Source organism: Rattus norvegicus, chromosome 1, assembly GCF_021556685.1.
Source record: "Rattus norvegicus strain SHRSP/BbbUtx chromosome 1, alternate assembly SHRSP_T2T, whole genome shotgun sequence".
Classification (NCBI taxonomy): domain Eukaryota; kingdom Metazoa; phylum Chordata; class Mammalia; order Rodentia; family Muridae; genus Rattus; species Rattus norvegicus.
This window is the reverse complement of record NC_141534.1, coordinates 142,659,367-142,685,516: the sequence shown is the minus strand read 5'-3', so window position 1 is coordinate 142,685,516 and position 26,150 is coordinate 142,659,367. Positions and strand designations below refer to the sequence as shown.

The 26,150-nt window shown below is 43.1% G+C and overlaps 1 protein-coding gene across 1 annotated transcript in view; it reads right to left on the bottom strand.

Annotated features, from left to right (window-relative positions):
- The window catches only part of Agbl1 (AGBL carboxypeptidase 1), an 893,368-nt gene that overhangs the window by 745,375 nt on the left and 121,843 nt on the right, over positions 1–26,150 (bottom strand). The window contains 1 exon segment of the mRNA NM_001432252.1: positions 22,710–22,747. Within this exon segment, the coding sequence (NP_001419181.1) occupies positions 22,710–22,747 (38 nt within the window).

Sequence of the window (26,150 nt, the reverse complement as noted above, 5' to 3'; positions counted from 1 at the left end):
CCCTCATGGAAGGAGGCCCATAAGACTTGAAGTTCTTGAAACTCACAAGATTCCCAAGACCCTTTCCCAAGACTGCATAAGCAGTAAGGAACTGTAGTGATAGAGGAGATTCTGGGAGCTGCTGCCTGCAAGTTCTGAAGGGAACAGCTATAATCTCCGTGAGTCATTGCTCATACCACTTGAGGCAGCTGTCTGAGTCACACACATCTCAGTAACTAACCTTTCACCATGCCCTTACAAAGTAACCACAATAACCTCTTTCGTATCACTAAGCCAGACTTAAATAGAATCTTTTCTTTGGTCTGTCATCAGTACCCTTTTCTGTGATGAATATATGTTTATTCACGTCTCCACAGGGAAAATCACATAATACAACTGGCACCCAAAGACTGCTTGACGGAGCCATAGATAATACTGAAAGAAGCTGTGGAATGGATCGTGCTATTGGCATTAACACATGCAACTGAGTCTGATATTTCTGACGGTGGGGGCATCCACGGGGACAGTCCCAATGCAGTGCAGCTATTTTCCCCTATGCACTGGGACTCCTTGCTAGAGTGGCTGCGGTGTGGCTCCTGCTATGGATTGATAAAACAAGTAACTGATGCTAAGTCATCTGAGGGGTGCGCACCCTTGGAGGAAATCACAGGGTAGTTGTCTTCCTCCGGGTGACACAAGATGGTTCATCCTGAGTCAGGCATGGGTTTGAAGATATACCCAGATGACTGATGGAGCAGAAATGACACATCAATACCTGAAAATAATACATACTGGAAGAGCTCCAAGGAGGGCTGTGGTAGCATCTGTAGATGATACGGCATAAAACCACATCTGAACATTCTGCCTGCAGTGAAGTTCACTCCTATTATAGGGGAGTTACAATGGGAGAGAGACGCGTAGATCTCCCCCCACCCCCAGTGCTAGCATGAAGAGTGGAAAAGGCTAAGATGGGATTGGGGTGTTTGCTTGCCATTTATTATGGTTGGTGGGACACAAGGGAGATCTTGCTAACAAGCTGGTCCTGGCATCCCCAAACATGGAATCCATGGGAAGAATTAGACAGCAAGAAGAAAAAGAGTGAGGCCAAAAAGATAGAGGGTGCTATTTCAGTCCAACCCTTGATACAGAGAAAACAAGACCCTTGACTATGCATGCCGATGGGGATTTTATCATGGAAGCTTCCATAATCAGGCAACATTCACTCTGAACTGCTGGAATTGGGAAATAATTTTAAGAAAGCAATGGACTAGTCCCTCACAGCCATGCTGGTGAAGCTGAGAGACATGGAGGCAGAAAGGATCAGTCTGAGTACTAAGTGGAGTAACTGAGCTATGTAATTGCCCATCCCTTTTAGAGACATAGATTTCAGATGCGGTGATACAAGGGTCCCTCACAGACAGGCTCATGCAAACCATTAGTGATACTTGACTATTACTGAGTGAAGTCCTTATGAATACCAAGAATAGGAAGAGAGGATGGACAGATGTCACTAAAGGAATTAGGTGACAGGTTCTGTCTGATGCCCATTTCACTAGACCAGACAACTTTGTATTCCCTAAAGAGTTTAAAAAAAATAAATAAAGAAGTCAATTCAACAAGGACCTCAAGACTAGTTTGGAGCCATAGTGGTTCTGCAAACCTGCACAGTAAAGCACAATTTAAGGTAAGAGGGACTCTGACAAATCTTCATGCTTCAACCTGGCATGTAAGTCATGTTCATGAGGCACACGCCACATATTTCACCTTGCAAGGAGGTATACATATGGGAATTGTTCTCCTGTGATAGGTCCTTTCAGCAGCCAGGTGTGGCTGAGAAAGAAGTGACGGGTGCTGGCCTAGAGCCTGTCAGACCCAGGAAGCCAGCTTTCAAACTGCCTTCTAAATGCCCATAGATCATCGCTGCTGTCAGCCTCTGTTATGGAGAGAAGTGTCCCTTTTCTTTGCAGCAGACAGTGCTTACCTCAGAGACTCATAACCTGTTATGCTGCTGAGAGTAAGTGACTGTTACTATGACATAGTAGCTCAATGCTTCTAGAAATGGAAGAAAATAAGCAGACATTCACATTACCTCCTCCAAGGCTCAGAGAACACCTCTTCTCAAGGGCCAGGAAGCTCACGAAGCTCACAAAATGGACAAGATACCCATCTCTAAAGTTAGGTAAACAGGCAATAGTTGTGGACCAAAGTCTGTTTAGTAGAGCGCCTGCTTCCAAGCTGGGCAGGGAGTGTCAGTTGTGCTGGTCTGTGAGTCATGACCCATGCAGGGATGCGGTGTTTGAGTGATGTAACCACCAGAGTTTCTTTTGTTCTTTTAAGTAACCCATTATTCAAGCTCCTGTAAGTCACATCCCAAAATTAATTGGTTCCCCAAGATAGGCTTTCTATAGAATCAATTCTTTGGTCTGTCATTCCCTATCTGAGAAGAACAGACATTTGTTTGTAACTCCCTGGGAAAAGTTACACAACAGTTTATTTTTAGATTTTGTTAAAATAGAGGTTATATAAGAAAAATCTCTTACTTCTTAATAAATTCACTATTGGAAAATGTGGGTGTCTGTAAGTTATTCTCAGGAAGAAAAAGGGAAATAATGTTGGGCCGGGAAAAGAGAGAGATGGGGGAAGAGAAGAAAGGAAGAAGGGAAGACAAGAATAGTGGAAGGAAGAAGGAAAGGAGGGGCTATCCTCATCACATTCCAATTCTTCTCTGTGTCTCTACAAGAGGATAGAAAAGGATGGAGAAAAGGATCAGGTAAGACACCGTACTTCAAAGGCTATCATGTGTAAGAGACATGCTATGTGCTTTCCCCACAGTAGAGAAACCAGTTTATAGACAATCACATGTTTACATGGTTACCATGTCAACATTTGCTTCCTCTGGTCTAGTGAATGAAAGCTTCTCCTCTCCAGGCATGATTCCAACATGATGTATTTGTTCCTCAACTCACGGACCCTAAAGCAGTGCTTCATTCTACAGTCAGCCAGATCAAATGGACTGCATCAAAATCATATAAACAAGTCCTCCTCCTGCCGTACGCCTTTGAAAGAGTAAGTCAACAACCTCTGTGAGCAAGCCCTTAAATGGACCACGACCTTTCTGGAAGGTTGGTCACTTCATGTGCTCTCTTCCCATCACACACTGAACTCCCTGACACATCCAGATTCTTTCTCAGGATCAATGGTTCATCCCTCCTTTCTCTGGGTCTGAAACCAATAACTTTCTGTAACACCTGTGTTAGGTTCTGTTATACCCTCTTGTTTGGCACAGCCAACCAAGCCTCCCCCGGTCAGCACTGTCCTCATGAATGTCTGTCTGAGTTTATGGCTCCTCTTGAGAGGACTGTAAGACCAAACTACAAAGAAATTATGGCAGAAGGCAGGGCTCAGAACAGGAAGGGAACTTCTCACAAAAAGACTATTAAACATCAATGTGGGCTGTGGGAAGAGAGCAAGATGACCGCTGATGTTCATGCCAAGGCAGACAGTTCATTGTGAAGCGTTACTCTGTGAGGTTTCCCTATAGCTGATAGACATTTAAGAGTTCTGCCTTCCCGTCCTCCACACTATGATTTCTCTGTCTTAGCTTTCCTGGTCACATCCACTGAGACTACTGTATGAATCTGTTTATCAAGATATCTTGCCAATTGTCTCTGAAGAAACACAAGGCCAAGGACAGATCCAAGATAACTCTGTCAACAGTTAGTCTACACTATTTTTCAAATTAACTTTCCTGGGCTACAGGGTGAGTGAATGAGTGTGGAGGTGTCAAGAGGGCTGTGGTCTTCCAACTTCTACAAATGAGGCACACTGTAGGGCCCTAGATGGCTGACCCTGTGACTGCCACAGATGTTCAAATCTTGCCCTTCTCTTGAGGCTCCATGGCTGCATTATAGAAACCACTCATGCTGGTTTATGAGACAATATGTGCTTCTAGCCAAATGTGTGTGATGGAGTTCCCCTGAGCTCTAGTCAAAAGAGCAGAATTACAGCTTCAAGTATTATTTTTCCACAAGACCATGTAAGTACACAGGGGTGTTTGAAAAGATACACTTCCGTATTCCATGGAGGTTTTAGTCATAATATTAACAGACCTTTTATTTTGCTTGTTTATAACATTTTAAATTGCAGGGCTTCACTCAGTACCCCAGAGAATTTTGACCCATGTGAGGAGTTGATTTTATTTTGGCTTTTCCTTTTACAACATTTCGTGCAGTCATGACCCTGAAATGAGACTGATGAGATTTATGCCCGGTGATCTGTTTGTGAAAGGCTTAAAGCTCCCGCGAAGCTTCTTTTAACGGATTATTCCTTTGTAACAAAAGTATGTCTTGCCTTCACTGGTCTTGGCTAGAGTCCTTAGCTGCCTGAATATGGTTCCAGTCTACCTTATATCCAGTGTTTAAAAGAAAATTGGGGACAAATGAGGAGGTATTAAAAGACACTATTTCTTGATGAAAAGTGTCAGAATGGCAAATATGGGACACTGGGATCCTGTACTCGGTGGAGGGTAGATGACATTTCTTTTTATCTATTCTAAGACAATGTGACCAATAATCCGTTATACAAATGACCTTCATTCATTATTCTCTTTGGGTGAAAAGAAGTGGGTAATGGAGAAAAAATCTTTAATTGTCTTAGAGAAAAATCCCTTATCAAATAGCAATGATTTTATTCAGGGTTTTCCTGTTAATCCCCAACAAGCTGCCATGTTTACTAACACCCAAAGAAACTAAGAGCCTTCTTTACTGACCCTACATCAGTCAATCTTTCTCTGAGAATAGTTTGGGAAGTTTTGTAAAAGTCAATACACATCTACCTGCCGACAAGTGGAGATTCGTCAAACTTTGGAAGAGCAAAAGTGGAGAAGAGCCAAAGAATGAAGTGAGGGTCGCTGGGATCAGTGGCTCAGATGAGTTCCTGGGAGATCTGAGAGAAAAACACCACTTCCCAGCGTAGAAAAATATTCAGAAGAAAATGTGAGTTTTCAGATACAGCTCTGAGTGAGCTCAGAGTCTGAGGGATTCTAAGCTTTCCAATCCTATCCAAGCTGGTGCTATTCCATAGTCTGACTATATTAACAGCTTCTTCCTGAAAGTGTTTTTTGAAAAATCATTTCCTATTGTATGCATATAGGCATACATGCAAGTAAAAATGGAGAGAGAGAGAGAGAGAGAGAGAGAGAGAGAGAGAGAGAGAGATTTATTTTAATTTCCTAAAAAGAGGGGGTAAGCTTCAAGAGTGGAGTACGGAAGTAGGGTGAAAAGTCCTGAAGCCTTGCATCTTGCTGCTTCCTGGGTATCTGTTATTTGGCTGGCCACTCCAGCTACAGCTAAGGATCTTTGGCCAATTTTCCATTGTAGAATACTTGAACAGCAGAGAAGTAATTCATTTGTGTTCCCACTCCAATTTACCTTTCTACATTTTACTCATCCCTCTGGGTTGTGTCCTCTCGGGACCTTACTTCTAGCTAATTCCCAATCTGAAACAGGGTTTATGGGAATCCTTATTTTTACTCAAAGTATTCTTAATTGAAGTTAAAATAATTTACTGTAGTAGAGACACCCATTGGTATAGTTTTTCCACTCAGGTAAGAAGAATAAATAAATAAACCAGAAAGAATTATGCTAAGGTATCAATGGTACTTAACTAAGTTAGCTTCGAAGAAGGGATTTATTGGTCGTCCTGATAGCCTGTTCAGATTCTTCTAACATTTCTACTCCAAATATTTTACAATACATTTAAATAATTAAGGGTGTAAGGGAAGAATAATCCTGTGATTGGAGCTACAGTCGAGTAGCCTGTGGACTTTTGGTGTATGCCATGTTGTCAATGTTTAATCACAGGGCAAGCAGGCCTGCATGTTACCATAGCAACCACCTCACCTTTTGTCTTACCCCATCTCCTTTAAAAGTGAATTATCTCCCTAGCCCCTGAAGGCATTGGTGAGCAGAACCATCCTTACAAAGATATTTGTCTTCTAAACAGAAAAGCCTAGAGACCTATAAGCCTCAAAGGATTGACTTTCTCCTAGAGAATCTGGAGCCTGTGGCAGCTGCTTGTGAGGAATGTTTCAGGTCCCAGATTAGTACATCTACAAGCATCCTGCCACTCTGCCCTCTTACTTGGCAGAGGAAAAGGGAGTTGTCTGTCATTGCTATTCTTTATTCCCTTATCTTAAAAATGCCTCATTTCTTTAGATGTAGAGTAAGGTCCTTCAGCAAAGGAAATGTAGTACTCTGCAGCAGAGGACCACATGAGATCCTAGCAGCTACATCCTGGAATGAGGTACACAGGTCAATGTAAGCCTCTGTACTCATCATTGCCTTCCACAGATACATATGTTGCTGCTTTGCCAGTCTTGATCCTGGTGAAGACCCTGTGCATTCTGACAACTGTCTACCTAGAGACCTGAACAAGGCTGGGTTCCACCAGAGTCTAGCTGTGCACAAGTGAGCATGTTATTTCACATCTCCACTGTTTAGTCTTTTTATCTTAAAGACAAAACAAACAACAGCTTCTTGGCTCTTAGTTTGAGAGAAGTAATTGAGATAATATCAGACGGCAAGCCATCTAATGCCAGAGACACACTAACTGCTCAATGCCTGCTACCTGAGAAGATCGCCGTCAACAACACAATCGACACTGCTTATGATTCTAACAGCCTCTCTGTTCCTATGCACAACACAGACTCAAATGTGTCACTGTGATGTATTCCTTTGAAAGCCCCATTCAAGAACAGAAGCATGAGGGTCACATAGCTTTTGGGGATGAACATTGGCTCTACTGTTTACTAGCTATGTAATTACATCATCACATACACGACATTACATCATTACATTGTTCAGTACTATGATTTAAGTGCAGTTTAGATGTGTTCCCTCACGCCTCTGCTGCCAATTCAGGAGCAGCCCATGAGGATCGAGATAAATCCATAGATGGGAGTCCCTATGTAAGACCAAGAACAAGTTACAGTTTCCAAAAATATGTTGACCTGGTATTAAAATTCCCATTCCACAAAGAAGTAGGGAAGTAATTGAATGCACAAGTAGTGACAGAGCAAGGCCAATAATCACCACAGGGAATATGTGACAGAGGAAGTCAGCTCACCATAACAGAGAGCAAGCAGAGGGATTTAGATGGGGCAGGATATGATAGCCACCAAAGATATGATCCCATCAATTACTTCATCAAGCGAGGCCTCCATCCTAAAATTTCCCAAACACTCCTACTGGGCACATAGGTTCCAACATTTAATTTCATGAAGATGTTCCACAGTCAAACCATAACCCACTCTTGAGTGTAGTAAGATATATGTCTTTCTTGTATATGTGTATGTACATGTTACATTTATATATGAATAAATGCAAGGATTTGAGCCCTTCTGACACTTCTGGGAAGAGAAATCATGTTCAGCTCCATTGCATACTCTAACATGCTATCATGGGAAATTCTTGCCTGTAAAGACCTCTATGCTTCATGCTTTGTTCAGAAACTCCCTAAACGTCCATTTTCTGAGCATGTATAAGCTCTTCCTTCTTGGGAAAGAAAACAAAGAGCACACAATCATTTAGCAAGTCCCCCAAAATTCCCGCTGTACCATCTGAGATCTTCTTGCAAGCTTTCTCCTCACTTTCTATGAACCAGGAACAATTATATCACAAAATTTGCTCAGTCCTAATAAATACTTCACACTAAAACATGTACTTTGACCCCACCCCACCCCCAGCACTCCAGCCCTGCGATATCCCACCCAGAATTGTCCATTCTGAAACATTAGGAGGCTGAAGATAAGGCTGTCCTTACCTCTACTATGTACTGTGTACACCTTTGCAATAGACCACTTATGATGATCTTCTCAGAGAGCCAATTTAGAAAATATTTCTGGACAAAATAGCCTTTCCCAAGGCTTCCAAATCACATTATAAAACAGTGAGTGGCCTGCTTTCCCACTACACTGCCAGGTATAAAGGGAGCTATTTATTTGTTGAATGTTTCCTATGAGCTCAGTGTCAGCTAATCATTTCCCACGGATCATCTCGTTTGTCTTATGGAAGTGCTACAGAACAAGCATTATATTCCTAACTTTACAAATGAAGATGCAGAGTCAGAGACACGTCGAGGGCTTATTTAAGTCCACCGAGTTTATTAACGGTATCTCTAGGGTTCTAATGGAATTGCCCATCTGACCAAAGAGCCAACATACTGAGCTATTTCCAAACCCTTGGTGCCCCAGTTAGCTTCCCGTTTTGTATCCAGAACAACATTTAACTCTTACCAATACAACTAGCTTCTTACAAAGTGTTCCTGGAAGGCTAGAGGTAAAGCATAAGGGTCGCAGAGGAAATGTGCTTCTCCCCACATCGTCCATGTGCCCCGTTTCTTCCCTAAGACCTACTAGTGAGAAGCAAATTCAGGAAGGGTTATGGGCACAAATAGGTAGGCAATAATTATTCAGGTCACTCGAGACAATGTCTGGAGGTCTTTCCAGTACCCAGAAGCTAAGTGGGGCCAGTCCTGAAGTCGGGTTCAGAATGTAATGTGAGTGCATTGACTTTGAGGAGAGGCGGATGGTTGCCCTCCCCCATTTATACATGCTTCTTTCTCTTCATAATATAGCTTCATCTCAGTAAACTTAACTGTAAGGTGAGTGTTAGTTTCAAGTAAATCCCATCGTCCCATCACCTGCCTTCATAAAATTAAAGACGCTTTCTCTTAGTTGCAGGAATGGTGGCTCCGATGGAGAGGAGGCCACCCATAGTTTTTCCAAGTGATTTTGAATCTAAATGTTTGTCTTTTAAGGTGGAAGCTACACTCAGGACTAACTTCCCATGACACAGCTCCAAACCAGAGGGGTCTTCACTCTCTCAGTTAAGCGTTGGGGTCTGCATCCTCCTCTTCCTGCACAAGAAGAGGTTCTGCCCTCTCTCCTGTCCGCCATGCTCACTGCCTGGCACAGCGAGATTGGCAGCCATGCGGCACTCCATGACAAAAAGCCCATTAGAACAGAAACCCTCTGATTCAAAATTCTGCCTCACGGAGTTAAGCGAATCAATAGTCCCAAACCATAATTTACTTTTTTTCTTCTTTGTGTTTAATCACTGTGTGTGTGTGTGTGTGTGTGTGTGTGTGTGTGTGTGTGTGTGTGTGTGTGTGTGTGTGTGTGTGTCAGGGGCTCACTAAGTCCTGAGGCATGAATGTACATTCCTCCAGTAGCTTCCTGAGTGGTTGGAATGGTAGGCTCATGAGGCCTACCTTATACTTTTATTCATTCTAAACCACATTTTCCATGTTTTTTTTTTCAAAAGGTAAGATGTTACCAGTGAGAGTGCATCTATAGCCATTGGTGGCATTGATTTTATTCTTAGTAGCATGCGAATATTGATGCACCTCTCTGTCAGTGCAAGAAAATACGATCATAGTGACATCGGTAGATGCTTTAAAAAATATCTAAAATCAGTTCATTCTCAGCAATGGGCAGCAACCTGGATGATTCACTTTGCATACACAAACACACAGAGACCTTTCCCCTCAAAACCAAATCTTGCTGCTGCTTTAGGCAATGAATTACCAACTAAAATCATGCCCACACACCTCGGGTGCTATATTAATCCACTGGACAAACATTTGTTTGTCAGGGGTATGCCAATATATCCCAGGCACTATTGCTGTCTCCAGAGACACAGCCACAAACAAGCTGAAGTCCCAGGCCTCGTGGGGCATGCATGTGTGTGACGGCAGTGGAGTAATGCAGGTGCCGACAGACACAGAACTTCAGGCAGTGGCCAGCGTAGCAGAAGAGTGACTCTCTGACGACTGTGTGGGACAGGTAAGGAAGACTTTGCAGATGGACACCAGGGCCAAGACCCATATGATAAGGAGTTCTGAGGCAGAACCTGCAAATAGGATATTTTTTGAGAAATTTTGAGAGAACAGCAAATGGAAGTTGCCAAAACTTGGTGAGTGAAAATAAGAAAAAGCGGGCAAGCAAAAGCCAGGAGGGAAAGTAAGGGGAGAAGTTAAAGGAAAATGCCTGGAAAGGTGGGCAAGGGTCTCTCTTCCCTGCCCTCTTTGTATGTATGACTGTGTCTGTCTCTATCTCCCTATCTCTGTCCCTCTATGTGTCTGTCCCTCTGTGTGTCTGTCTCTCTGTATATGCCTTTGTGTCTCTCTGTCTCTCTATTTCTCTCTGTGTGTATGTCTATGGCTCGGTCTGTGTCTCTGTCTGTCTGTGTGTCACTGTCTCTCTGTCCCTCTCTCTGTATGTAAGGGAATGTGAATGTCTTTCTCTGTGTCTGTGTTTGTCTCTCTCTCTCTCTCTCTCTCTCTCTCTCTCTCTCTCTGTCTCTCTGATATTCTATTTCTGTCTCTCTTTGTCTCTGTGTGTGTCTGTCTCTGTGTGTGTCTGTCTCTGTGTGTGCCTATGTTTCTGTGTGTGACTGTCTCTGTCTGTGCCTATGTTTCTGTGTCTCTCTGTATCTCTGTTTCTGTGTGTGTGCATGTGTGGCTGTCTCTGTGTCTGTCTCTCTCTGTGTCTGTCTCTATGTGCCCGTGTCTCTCCATGTCTCTGAATCTCAATCTCTCTCTCTCTCTCTCCCTCCCTCCCTCTCTCTCTCTCTCTCTCTCTCTCTCTCTCTCTCTCTCTCTCTCTCTCATACACACACATATTCTGAGATCCACTGAAGCAAGGTATGAAAACATGAAGAACCCCATCAGGCTAGGGTTTCCTCACCCTCCTTCATCATCACTTGTCTGTCATCTCTACAAAAAGAAAAAGAAAAACCCAAGGAATGAGCAGCTTTGCCTTGAAACTTCAGGGACACTCCCATGCACATAGAGTTTCACATTGAGCCTATTCTCTCAGAGGCTGAGAAAATACTCACCAAGCCCCAAGAATAATGTATACCCTTGCTGAGACCCTCTGGAAAAGCCCGCCCCTCATTTCACTTGGCTGTTTCCATTGTAAGCACGTCAGAGGATGACACTTGAAGAGGGCAGGATCTAAACGTGGAAGGAAGAAACTTGAGGCTTCCTCCACCTGCCCTCTCTGCCAATTGATTCATGAGGCACCTGCGTGGTGTAGCGCCTCCTGCTTCCGGCCATAATGCAGTTGAGCACTGTGCACTGCAAGGAAGCAAACTGTGTGGTCTTACAGACGGGTGATTCAGCTCACGCTTCATGGAGCCTCTAGACTCCAGTGGGTGAAGAGGAGCAAAGAGCACACACCTCTAGCCTGCTTGAGATGTCCATCTTGTCCTCCAGTGACATCACTATGAAATTCCAAGTCCGTGAGTCTTCTGCATATTCCTTTGAACTCAGATCCAATAACTATCAATATTTCTACTCTCTCTCCTGCCACCTGGACTATACTAACCAGGACCTCTTTTACGACCCCATGTCGACTTTCTCTCATCCTGCTCAAGCGCAACATGGAAGCGTCATCACACACACACACACACACACACACACACACACACACACACACACACACACACACCAGAAATAATAATGACTCTGGGAAATGTGGAAGAACTTAGGGTCCAGCAGGGGTCTGGGGTTAGGGACAAGAACTAAGGAACAGGTGGAGTGGCATCTCTAACTTTCACTGTCATCCATTTATATACACATCTCTGCCAAGATGTCATTCCAAATCATTTACTTTTGTAAAATAGATTCAAAGGCTTCTAGAATGAAATGAATGGGCATATTTTATTCCCAACACATTCAATGCCTATTACACAGCTATGAGGAGCTCAGCTAACCTCTTTGAGCCTCCAGAGAGCAAGATTTTCTCAACCTCTGTGGACATCTGGGACTGGATATTACTTATTATAGGGGCCACCCTGAGCATGTAGGATGTTCATAGCAAATCGGTGTGGACCCCATGACTTCCAGGAGTAACCCTCCCACAGATGTGACAGTCACAATGTCCTTGGCCTCAATAAATGTTCCTCCGGGGGACAAAAATCAATCACATTGAAAGTCACTGCTGTGGAATTGTTAAATATTTACCTGTCTTACAGGATTATTGCAGGCATTAAGTGAGGTAATATATGAAGGATGCTTTGTAACCTGCTACTTCTAGGATCTCTGGGAACCAGCTGATGTGCATCTTGACATAAATAAATAATTGTAGAGTCAATCGTGGATGGGATGAGGAAGCAGGTCTATGGCTCTGGAGCTGGGGAATGTTTATCTCTTTGTCTATCCCTTTAAATCTTCGTGATACTTTATCTTTGTCAACCCACAGCCAGCCATCAATTATGCCAGAATGATACAAGTTCTAAAATCTAAAGGGTTTACAACTCCACAACCCTGGACGTTAACCCCTGAGTACCCAAAATGAATGCAAAGTAAGTGCATGTTGATGCACAGAGGGGGACCAGATTTGCATACATTTGTTTATTCATTCCTTGGCTTATTCAAATAGCTTGTTCTGAGTGCCTGCTGTATAAAATACATTAGAGTTAATGGCTTAAGAAATAAAAATTAATGGAGTACAGTCCCCAGGGCTGAGGCTCACTCAGTCTAAAGTAGGGGTCAGCCCACTGCCCACAGCCTATTTTTATAAAGTTTTAGGGGACCTGGCCATAGCTATTCCTTTATGTGTTGCCTATAGCTGCTTCGACCCTCTCAGGGCAGAGGGAAGTAGCTATAATACAAAGAGTGTGGTCCACAAACTCTCAACTATTTTCTGTTAGCCATTTCACAGAATAGGCTTCTGGGAAAAACAAGCAGGTGTCAATTGAATGCAACGGACAGATCTTGGGAGACAAATTTAAATTGAACCAAGCTCGATTTAAATTTGAACAAGCCCTACGCCTGTTTAACATCAACTCCTTCAACCTCCAATGGCAGTAATAATAAACTAGCATTGACTTTTCCCAAAGTTTATTAAGAGCAATTGCTCTGCTCGCTCTCCCAGCTCCTCACTATGTTACTAGTCATTTTTAGAAGGGACAGACCAGCCCACCTCGATAACCATGTCTCTCTATAGTTGACCCCACAGTGCCATGAGAACAAAAATCATGGCCACTGTGTAAACGCTGTTCTCCACCATATCTTGCCATTATGGTGATTGACTTATGCAATTATATCAGGTACACGCCCTCTTCATCATGACTTGGAAGCTTGGACACTTTTACGGTCTTTTCGAAGGGACGCTTTGACCCAGCCTTGCAGGCAAATGTTAGAATAGAGGGAAAGTCCTGGAGACCTCGGTGGTAAAAGAGAACATGCCTGTGTGTAAGAACTGACCCCGACTTAACAGCGGCACGCCAGCAAGGATGGTTTAGTCAAGCTTTGTGTCAAGCAGGAACATCTCATCAGCACCATGCTCTGTTAAGACCTTGGATGGTCTTAACAGTTTGCCCATCACAGTAAAGGCTTCACCAGCCTGCCTTCCTGACACTGGGTAACGACCCCACTGTCCTCAATGACTTAGGGTCAGTTCAATTGCTTAATTAGGCCCATTAATCCTAAGAGACTCCAAAATGACGGGACTGGGTCTTGATGGATACAAGAATCTGGCTTTGCTTTCTCTGGGTCAAATATCACTACATGATGATGGTGATGATGATGGTGACGATGATGGTGGTGGTGGTAGAGGTGGTGGCGGTGGTAGTTATTATCATTATCGTCGTTATTGTCATTATTATTACTGTTATTGTTGTTATTATTATTATGATTATTATGATTATTATTTTACTGCTTAGAGAATTGTGGCACACTCTTCCAGCCTCCCACAGAAGCATCATGTCTCTCCATTTTTAAGTTATAGTTCCAAACAACAGGTCAAGCTCCCAAACACCCCATGCAGACATTCCTTCAGAAGTTCTCGATGTTGTTTTCTTCCAGACCCTCTGGAACGTCCCTGGAAGCTTCTTGGTGTCTATCCGGAGTCAGAAGCGAGGGAGAAGATGAGCTGTTATTAACTGGGGTCTCCATTGTGCCTGCCGCATGTGTGACATTCACGCTTAGGTTTCGGTGATGAAAATGTAAGATTCTGTTGCAAAGAAGCATCCAGCCCTGCCTCTCACCCTCCACTTACGGAAAGGCAACCTGAACTCAAATGCAGTGTCAAAGGCCAAGTTTAAGATCATGTAGTCAGCCTCAACCCACAGTCCAGGGTTCCTATGTTGAAGGTTAGCAGAAATACGAAAATTTGATTGCTTTGGAAGCAGTCACAACTGAGGTAAAGTTTAGCTTTCCTTGTGCCATATGTGGGGTCTCAGCAAATCTTTATTTTCTGCTAACTACATCTTCTTGTCACGTAAAACAGGTATAGTACTATGATTATTATGTAAATGAGGACAAAGAGTTCAGTGAAACGTGAGCAAAGTGTCCAGCAAGTTATTGATCACCGTAGTCAAGCTGTGTGGGGGTGCTGCTGTGGTAGCTCTGGTATAGAGTCGCTCTCTTTCCAGACTCTCCCCACTCCCAAGCTTACAGGCAGCTTACAGTAGCAGTTAATTAAAGATGTCATCAAGTTGGGAGAAGGGCCTCTTGCAGAGGGTGCAGAACTAGAAGACTCTTGTCCTTCCAAACCAATCTACGACCTGTACAAGTTGTCACAAGGTTCTGGGAGACTAGCGACCCTAATGACCAGCATTGCTGCTGTCAAGCAGAGAGAGCCTGCGAACTGCTACTCAGATGCCCTCCCTTCCCGCCCTTGGTCAATCGTGCTCAGTCATGCTAACACCACTAGGAAAGCAGCAAATTCCCTTGGCTGTTCTAACCCCAGGCTCTACTCACCCTGCCTCCTCCCACCTCCCTTAAATAATGGCCGCGCAAATGCCTCTGAGACCATCTTCAGCTAATTTCCTTCAAGACATGCAAGCTGCTAACGCTGGGAAGCACAGATAGTGTGCGCTAGCAAATATGGCCAAAATTAGATTAAAATAACCTCCTGATAAACAAATTACTCACCGAAAATAAATATTGGACTAGCAATGGCCGAGATAACTAGAAGAATAGCACCACCACATGGCAGGAAGAGAAACTACAGGAGCAACTGTCTGCGACTCAGCCCACACTTCCTGCAGCGTCAGGCTGAGGGGGCAATGGAAGAAAAAGAGACAACCGGTGTGGTTGCAACCTTTTAACTTAAACTTTTTCAAATCACTTATGAACTTATGCAAAATACGTAAGTATTTGGCAGACAAGACTGGACTCGAAGCCAAGAAAGTAAAGAGGAATATGCCAATTGAATGTGGCATGACGTAATAGGAGCCTGTAATCCTTCCAGTTCCTGCTCACTCCGGGATCTCATGCCCTCATTGATCAGCCTTGCCTGATGCTCACCCTCGAAGCCGCAGACAGGGCCCCTCACACACATGCTAGTGTTCCTGCGTCTCTCACCGGGTTCCATTCAAATGTTATATGGAGTGGACCCGTGTAATGTTTCTGACTTAAGTAACACATGGTCTTCCAAAATAATCCTCCTGATACTTAGACAATATTTACCTAGCTTCCTTTCAACATTTGGTTGTTCCTTCTTTGGGTTAAGTAAACCTAGCCTCTTTAATCTCTTCCTGGTGAAGCATAGGGCTTAGCTCACTGGGAGGAAGAGACTGCCGGGTAAACCCTGAAGCCTGCTAGCTGAATAAATTATTTAAGCCTTCCAGACTCCAGTTACCCCACTTATGAGATGGGGATTGCAAAATCTCCTTTTCAGGCTAAACATACACAGTGTCTGACATACTAAGACCTCAATAAATGATGGATATACGTGTTGTCATTTTAAACCAGCACGCTGATAGATGTAGCTTGCCATGCTGCCTTCAAATGAAGCCAATTGCAGCAGTGTGACAAATACAAAAAAAAAATCAATATTATTTGAAGGAGATTTTTGGCTCATGAGTGAAACATATATTGTATGCTTCCCCAGAAGTCATAGTAGAAAAAAGAGATATCAGGTTTGTGAACATACCACAATAACTAAGGCATGGTGGGAAAAGGCTCTCGGAAACTAGACCGCTTCCTTATCCGACATTAAATAATTAGGAGAGCCTCTACTGTGGCCTGAGATGAGGTATGAGGATGCAGTAAGAAGCCCGTGTGTGTGCTCACAGAAAAAAATAGTCGCACATGTTTGTGTGCACATGGCCAGCAATGACACCATGACTGGTTCCATTCTGTGTAAAGCAGTGATTCTCAACCTGTGGGCTGTGGCCCTCTTTGGGGCCAGCGAATCACATGCCAGATATCCTGCTTATCAGGTATTTACCTTATTCATAATAGTAAAAATTATGGTTATGAAGTAGCAGCAATATAGTTTTAGGAAGGTTGAGAACCACTTTATGCTATAAAGGATTAGCAAGGGACCTTATGCTGGACAGCGGTGACAGGGGTGGTGCTCAGATGTGCCCTAACAGAGGTGCAGGCACTGAGACGTAAGAACTGCACGAGCTGGCTGTCAGAGCTCTGCACAGTTCAGCTCTTCTACCCACTCCTCCGTTTTCTCCTCTGGAATGAGAGGGACAAGTAAGGTCAGTAATGTCCAGGGCTTTCTGAGGCCATGTGTTCCTGACAATATCCCTTAATTACCTTTCAGGGGATCCATGAGAACTAAATTGACAAGGATACGCTCTCTACTCAGCAAACAGCATGATGGCCCATGCCTCCTATTCCAACAATCAAGAGGCTCGGGTCTGAGGATCAGGTGTTCAAGTCAGTCCAGATACAGTAAGTGGTAGGCCAGCCTCCTCTACAGAAGTAAGACTAAGTTTAAAAATAAAGAAAACAGAAACGACTTAGCCATTTCATGGTGTGCCACATTCCACGCCATCATGTTGTACATGATAAATGTAAACATTAGGTCAGTGGTTGGTAAAGCAGTTGTGCAGGTGTGAAGATGTCAGGCTGATTCACACCCCAGAAGTCACACAAAAATCTCAGGTATGACCATGAACATGCTTGTAATCCCAACATGGGGAAGCACAAGGCGAACAGATCCCTGGGGCTCGCTGGGGAGATATCTAACTTACACGGCAAGCTCCAGGTTACGTAAGTGACTCTTTCAAAAGCCAAGATAGACAGCAGCTGAGGAACAACTTCTGAAACTGATCTCTAGCCTCCATACAAGTTGAACTCACACATGTGCACCTATATGTACATACACACACACACACACACACACACACACACACACACACTGAGAGAGAGAGAATGAAGAAATACAAGGAAAAACCAAGGTCTTTCAGCCATGACAGTCTGACCTTCTTTAGTTTCATTAGGAAACTGAGGCAGGAAGCATAACATCTGGGAAACCTAGAGTATCAGACTTGTCAAGACAGGCCAATTCTCCTGGAGGGGAGGTCACAAGCTCTGTGGAGACATGTCCTTGAGTCTGAAGAAGCCTGTACTAATCTGCTGGTTCTTGTATATGGCCATCAGAGCAAAGGGGCCACAATACCAACCATCTTCAAACACACAACATCCATTCTGAGGATGCTCCTAGCATTTTCAGCGAATCTTGAAATTGGCCCATCTTCAGCATCTCAAAGCAGGGTGATTATCTGGTCACCTTGTCCTCCAGCATCTATACTGCCAACCACCAGCCCACCACTGGTGTTTTCTCCAGGTACGAGGCTGTTTATCCATGCCAGGCTACTCTGTTCTACTGTGTTTGTCCTTCCTTCCTATTCTCTGCAGTAAAACTGTTGCAAGCTGTTCTCTGGGAATCAGACAGACAGACATTAACTAGGAGGGGCCGTGAGAAGTCTCATCTTCCTGCCAAACCTTCCATTAGCCCTCTTGCCTATCTGCTCACTTCTTTATTCTGTGTTTCTTTCTCTGCTGACTTCTCTCAGCCTCCTTTCCCCCTTAACTTCTGCACACTCCCTGAGTTCCCCAAATACTAATTCTCAAGTAGAAAAGGAGTATGAAGTAGACGCCTCTTCCCTCAGTACGATTTAGGGTCTGAACCAGAGGGTGTTTCCTTATTGCAAGATTATGACCTTTAAATCTGTACAACAAGGTTAATGTCAGGCCATTATTGGAAGATTCATCCCCGGGGCCAGCACAAATCAACCATAATCCCATTGCTGCACCTCATTCAAGGGCTGCTTCTGTGGTCACAATTTTTCATAAGTGCATTTATGGTTAATGCTTTGGGAAAGGAGGTTAAAAAAGAAAAGGAAGAGGGAGAGACTGTGGGCACAATGACAGCAGGAGAGGGGTATGGAAGTGAGAGAGAAGGCAGAGAGAGAAGGGAGAGAAACAAAAGCCTAGTAGAAGGAGGGAGGGAAAGAGGGGGAGGCAGAGCTGTTTTGGCTTGTTAGAGAAAAAACAACACACGAGCATTTAAAGTAGTGCGATTTCCTAATCAGAGCTGTATTAAATTTCGATAATAAGAAGCTAAGTGCTTTTGGATAGAATAAAACACAAAACAGCAAGCTCTCTGTACAGAACATTTAGTGGAGAGTGTTAGGGGAGAGTGTGCATGTGTGAGCAGAGAAATGAACTGATTTGAGGGACGATGCGGAATTTCCCGCAGGCAGTCCTAATCGAAAGGACAGAGACAGATGGACTCTGGAATGCACAATGATTTTTGTTCCTTGGTAGTGTCAAATGGCTGAGACCATTGGACATGAGGTCTCAGATTTCTGTGCAAAACTTGTCTGATCAGAAATTGAGGTTTGAGACGCCTTTGCCTCATTTCTCTTCCTACTGTTCTCATCTCCTGTGTTAGGGCATTACTCCTAGCCTGTTTGAGAAGGGAATGAGAGCCAAAGAGAATAATAGGTCCTCCCTAATACGATCCCAAGTTCTTTCCTTTCCCTGTGCTGCTGCTGTGGGAAGGCCCCACACCTCCAAGAACTGGGTCCTGTCTTTCTGCCACTAGTGGCGATTGACCCCAGTAGCCACAAGTAAACAGGAGCTTAGTGATCTCCGACTCCCAAGCCTGCCCTTACTGACAGCCATAGGCCAACCGACTGACTAACCCCAACCAGGAAATATTTTGTTCTAGTTTTATTTAGACAGGGCGATGTCCTGTTTGTGATGCAGTTACTGAGATCTACTAGAACTGCCAACTTTTATCCTCACTGGCAAGTAAACATCAAGCCAGAACAGCCGCCACCTAAAAGAAGCATGCCTTTGATAGATGAAAGTCTGCATAAACATTCCAGGAGAGCTGTGCCACATGCAGGTTTGAATTTTGGACAGAATCTAATATCCTGCATTTAAGTTCAACTGATAGATTCTACACTTTTCAATTCAGGTCAAAAGGCATTCCGTGTTAAAGTTTAGCTACATATGACATTTAGACATTATAAAATGGCTAGAAATTTCCAGAACACTCAAAGCCCTGCAGGAGCTCCAGTCTAGGTGGATTATTATCATCTGTTCCCAGATACTCCATGCCATGTATACTTCGGTTGGGCTGGTAGAACAGAGGCTACCGTCTGGCAGGCTGTGGATGCTCTTCAAGCACTCGGTCTAACTTTACCGTCTAAGTGAAGCCTTCTTTTGTACGGAGCTCACAGATGATCTCAGAACCCTACTTAGACTTCCCACTTGTGATAAAACCTCCCTGCACCAGCAGGGTCCCCTCCATGTTATTCGTGAATGTTTGTAATACTGGTCTCCCTTCTGTTTATGAAACATGAAAATGGTTATTAAATACCAAGAAAGGTATCTTGGGAAGGAAATTTTGAAACTCTTGGTGGATTTTAGCCCATGTGTGTACCCGAATAGGTATTGGCAGCTCTCAAAAGGAGGCAGCCTTAATGCCCATAGGATAGGGTGGGTTACAATAAACACAATGCCAAAAACTAGTGCAGAGTAATCTTGGGTATCAGTAAATACTCCACAATGCATAGAATGGATTCCAACAAGGAAGAATTACCCAATTCAAAATGTCAATGGTGCCAAGGATGAGAGCCTCTGATACAAATGAAGGTTTTTGTATTTAGTGGGAGAAAGAAAATTAGGGAATCTCTGATCCAACTGTTCTTTGGTATAAATAACCAAAGACCCAGGCAAGGACCCATATGAACAGCTCAGAAGAGTTAGCAGATAACCCCATATCTCTTCCTAATAGGACAGTAAAGCCTGCTTTATATGTGAAAGACAGCAGGCTTTCAGTTCCCTAGCAGCCTAGTAGTAAAGTAAATAGAGATTAGAACTACAAACGTTAAGACGTTAAACGTTCTAAGCGTGGATTGTTAGACTTAGGTTGTAGGGGGCAACCTTGCTATTTCATGTGGGTAAATATCACAAATCAATCACTTAATTGCAATCAACAAATATGTGCTTCCGGCCTTGTTGTGCTGATACAAGAAACATACGGATCAATAGAGATAACCCCTGTCCCTTAAAAGCTCCTGCTGAAAGATAAAGACAAAAATAAATAAATAAAAGTATAAAAGAAAAGAAAAAACCCCTTCAGTACAGTGACATCAAGGCACTGATGTAGGAGAGCCTTTGGAAACAGAAAGCAAGGGCACCTAACCAGTGATCCAAAGTATATTCTCCAAAGGAGGAAAGTCAAAAGCCAACCTCTAAAACAGCACAGCGCTTCTCAACCAATACACCTCGACCCCTGTCACCCCAGGGATGGAGGGGATCAGTGACACTTTTACAGGAGCCGTATATCAGATATCCTATATATCAGATATTTACATTGCAATTCCTAACAGTAGCAAAGTGACAGTTATGAAGTGGCAACAAAAATAATTTGATAATTGAAGGCCACCACGTTGTATTAAACTGTATTAAAGGGTCACAGCCTAAAGAAGGTTGAGAAGCACTGCCCTAAAAGAAGAATATGAGTTAGAAAACTCGGAGCTGAACCCTCTACCACTGCGGGCTCAGCTTATGAAGTAAGGCTAGCATGTGGAACACCCAGCCAGTGTGTGACTGATCTGCTCATAGGCACATAGTGCTGGTTTTCTATACTACTGGTTACCATGCTCTTTATCACTAAAACTGAGGAATATGAGACTACTCTCAGATTTCTCACAACATAGGTACATTTTATGAGAGGTTACTTAACTTCAAATTTAAGGTCAAAATGTGAGTGTGAGTTGGAGGTAAGATAGCTCTACTTTGCCCTCAGGGTTCCCTTCCCAGAAAGAGTCAAGTTTTCTATTGCCAAAGCTGGGCTGGGAGGACTTGGGAGAAAGCTTCTGTCCCAAAGTACTCCACTCACTGGTGTCCCAGGGAGCAAAGCTCATTTCCTTCCTATCCCCAACCCTTCATCCTATGCCAAGCATTTGAATGAGAGAGACACTGTTGGCCATAATAAGAATCAAGAGCTTAAACCTATAATTAGTTGACTCTGAAGAATCAACAGCTCCTCCCTCCTCCCCAGAACTCACAAGTAACATCTTTCCATCTTAAGTAGTCCATAGACTCCCTCTCTTCCCTTCCTAGTCTGTTCCCACTGCCTTCCACCTGCCCCATGTTTGAAATCTGTGTTTGTGGACAGACTTCCATACTGTATGAGGTTCCAACCAATGAAATGAATTCAAGCTTCATTTTCCTCTCCAGTCTATAAAAGGAAACGTCATGTACTTTGGCTTTTTCTTCATGCTTCTGGTTGACAGAGATGTATAGGTGGTGGAGAAAGTGTTTTTATTTTTATTTATTTATAAGCTTTATTAAAGTTCACCTATTTCACACAGGCCCCAGGCTTCCTATAAAGAACCAAATATCACCATTGAAGAAGGTGATTTCCACAGTACCAAATTAAAACAGACAGAGCAGTAAGGAGGAGAGGAATAAAAACATTAAGCCAAGACTTCACTCCCAAGTGCATCGTGTTGTCTATTATATTGCACACGTGAAATTGACTCCCAATGTAATTAGGCTAAGGCCATGAGGCAAGAAAAAAAATACTCACAATAATTCAGAACCTTCAAGCTATTCTTTTGCAATCAGTCACATAGTTGAGAAAAGAAATAACTTTTTAATAAAAATAAAACTTAGCAACCTCTACATTGTCCAAGTAATTCCAACACCCTACCTGCCCATGTATGTAGAAAGTAATGAGTTAAGTTAAAAACTGAATGCAAGATTCATTTACCTACTCTCTCATACATAAACTTTTGTTCCACTGGACAGTCCCCTGGGCTGAAATTTATTCTAGTAATAAGGCTTGTTTCTTCTACCCAAAAGAATTGAAGGGTCCCCAGGGCTGCAATAGACAACTTATTTCCCCTGTATGGACAGTTGTCTTCGTCTGATCTACTTTTCTTTCTGTGATAAAATATTCTGACAAAAGCAACCCAAGGGAGAAAGGTTTATCTTGGCTCATAATTCAAGGTGTAGTTGATCATGGCAGAGAAACTAAGGCACCAGGAACTTGAAGTAGCTAGGCATATTATATACACGGCCAGGAAGTAGAGAACAACAAAGGATGGACCCTACCAGGAAATGGTGACACCTACTTTGGCCAGATCTTCCCATCTCAATTAATGCAATCATGATAATCCCTCGCACGCATGCCAAGAGACCATTCTCCCAGGTGATTTTGGAGTCTGTGCCCTTGACAATCAACACTAATGATCATAGATTCCAAGTGGACATGTCCACATGGAGATATACCCACTCTCTTTTCTACAGTCACCAAATTCTCTTTTGCCAACAGACTTGAGACACAGCTCTCTGTTTCCTCACAGGTCAGAATGGAGCCATGGAACAAAAGAGTACCTGTTACAAAAATACAAACAGGAGGAGATAACCCCCTCTTTTAAAGAGATGCTTACTGGATTTCAGCAACACTGCCAAAACTTCCGTGGCTGCCCTGGGGGGGAAAGAGGAAAAAAAAGCAAAGGTCAGTGTTCAATGGTCTTTTTTGTTAGCCCTCAGATCCCATAGGTAGAGTGTTCATTGCTGCCACCTATCAGACTCATTACTAACCATGCGTAGAAGGAGTTCTATTGATCTCTGCTGACCATTAAAGAGGTATAAATGTAGAAACCACATTAACTGAGGTGTTTATCTTCCAAATGGGTCTCAGAGGTCCCCCTGCTGCTGAAAATACCCTCCCTTCCCCCATCACTTCCCACCTTCCACCATTTCTTTTTTTCCTTAGGTACTGCCCTCATCAGCCAGTGTTAAGTTTCTTGATTTGTACCCGAAAACATGTGACAACTCTGAAGGATGATTGGGAGGGACAGGGTGAGAAGGCGTAGGGAACACAGGAGCTTAGTGACAACTTCCTCAACCACTCATGCCCAGGACACATTGGAAAACATGCACACAGTGGGAGGAGAAGCTGTTTCCTTAGGATGGAGACTTTCCTCCAAGCCCATTGCTTTCTCCCACAGAAGAGAGCGTCTCTTGTTACAGGTTTTAGTGAGCCCTCAGTTTGTTCCTGATGTCTGAGAGTACACTGTAGCACTCTCAGTGCTTTCCTTCAAATGTATCCTCTGGAGATTATTTATTGGGGACGAAATTCATATGTCCATGGTATTTCAATGTGAGGCTTTGGAGGAAGTGGTTGAAACAATGAGAATAGGGCACCTTGCTACTCAGTGAGTGGGTCTCTATAAACAACCCCACATTTACTGAAACCCAAAGAGAAATGTAGAATCTCCTGGGTACTCCCCACCTCTTGAGTTAGAATTCTCTTCTAACAAATCCTCATGTGCACACTGAGTCTGAATAATGGGTTGAGAGGACACATTAATGTGATCCCTATAGACTTGGCTGGTGGCCCAGTGGGGTAGGTGCCTGACTGGATCATTCTCAGACCTTTTCTGTCTTCTGGCTTGCCTACTTTCCTTCTCTCCTAATCCATTTTTGTGAAGCCCATTTGGCTGCTCTACTCTTTTCCTTGACATGTTGAGCTACTTCCGTAAGTTCTGATTCTGTCCTGTCCCATCACAACAAAGACCCTATGAACTGTAGCATCAGGATTTTGTCAGTCTCCATGGAGTTAGAAGAGTAGAGTTGCAGAAGCCAAAATTCAATTAGGGGGAGAAAAGGGTGGCTCTTAGTGAGTAGCAGGGAGTCTCTCAATAGACTCTGGCCCCACTGACTGGAGACTTCCCTGTGCTGCTTTCTCTAAGCTGAGAGATTGTCTCTGCTGTTGAGTCTGCACTGTGAGATTTGCTATCAGAGGAGTTCTGGAGGCTAAGGAGGAGACGCAATTATAACTCAAACACTTTGTTTCTATTTTATTTACTCTTAGGTTTTCTCATTCATTTGTCTTCTTCATGCTGCTGGCTCTGTCTCAACATCAGGCAACATACTGCAAAGGGTACTCTGGGGTAAGGAATTGACTGATGAGAGAAAATCTGTATGACATTAGGAAAAAAGGACTCCTGGTTTGGGACGCATGTGTGGGTAGCCTAGAAGGGACCATCTCATCCCTCTGGCCTATTTCCTTAGCCTTCTGAGGTGATGGGAACACAGCACTGCTTGCCTTAAGCATAAGTTACTAGCGTCATTTGTAATATATCTTTTCTCAAAAAAAAAAAAAAAACAAACAGCATCTTCCATGTTGCAGTTCTCTCTAAACCAATGTTTCCTGTGAAGGGATTTTAATTTACTTCCCATTACTAGGACAAACACAAAAGACTGAGCGATTTAAAAAGAACACGGGTTTATTTAGTTCATTGTACTGAAGTCTAGTAAATCTTAAGGCATGGGCCAAACATGTGCCTGTGGTTAGGTTATGCCTCCTTGTTGCATAACACAGCAAAGACTATTACATAGGAAGGCAGCAATAAGCCAAAACAAGTTAGAAGAGAAAAGTAGAAGTATCAAAAACAGGAAAAGATAAGGGATATTCAAAGTAGGCGCCTGACCTAGTCTAGATCACCAGCCAGGTCTACAGAGACAACTGACCTGGTATGACTGATCTACAGAATACTTTCACCGTGGGACAAGAAAGAAGATGATAGGTTCAGAGAACAGAGGAGAGGTGAGGAGAAAGGATGGGCTAACGGAGTCTTCTTCCTCAGAATATGAGTCTTCACCAGCAGGCTCACATTTGTTGAGAGCTGAACAGAATTGTAAACTGTGTAGCCTGTTTTCTGACCTGATGAACCAGAATCCTGGGTGAGCAAATCCTCATGTGCACATTAAGGCAGGTTAGTAAATGATCTGGTGATGAATCAATGAGGGCCTGGTCATTCTTTGACTGTTGACAGGGACATTAAAGATGACTTCAGACCTTAGTTTTCTAGATTGTACCAAGTAACATGATGATATAAAAATAAATATGATCCTAATGGTAATATTATATGACACGGTCAAAGTTATAGCCAAATGGAAGCTGAGTCCTGATGCACCAGGGAAGCGTTGTCACTTTGGAGAGCATAATTTGGGACTCGACATTGATGATGAAGAGCACACTTAGGGAAATGATAGAGACCATAGTTAACAGCAACATCTGATAATCGAAAGAACTCAAATTCAAGATTTTACACAATGAGACATGATTCATTTGTTTTTAATTCTTACATATGATGTCAGTAATGGAAAACTGAAATGATCATTATTATTCAGAAAACATAGTTATAGAGCAGGAAAAAAAAAGAAAGAGAGGAACTGGGAGACAACCTGAAACATTTAGGCTAGGTAAATCTAAGCACAAGAAAGCCCCTGACTGACTAAGAAGGGAAGCCCTATCTTTAGAGAAAACAATGGCTTTCATTCAAGACATGCTGAATTTACGTAGATAAACTACATGAAAGCTGCCCGAAACTCGTTAGAATACTGCTGCAAGCATCCGCCTACAGTGCTGGAGGGCACTCAAGCATGGAAATGTTTATTTACTAATATCTACGTTAGCAACAATAGTTTGTAACCATGGAAACAGAGAGTATCTTCAAGAAAATTCAACAAAAACAGAGCAAAGGGCTAACACACACACACACACACACACACACACACACACACACACACACACACACACATCACCAAAGAAAGGAGACCACTAGAGAACTAGAGAGATGAGAGAATGCACAGTCAAGAACAGTAGTGAAAACTTGACTGGAACAAGGGAACATATTTGGCTTCGAAAAGAAAAGTTGCTAGATAGCCTAGGTCCAGAGATTTTTTTCAAACTTGACCATGTGGTAGGTTTATCAATTTTATAGGTTTTTAACTTTACTGGACTTGTAATAAAAAACATTGGAGCAGTATGTAATATATTACTGGCCAAGAAACTTTAATCTCAATACTCGTGTGTCTGT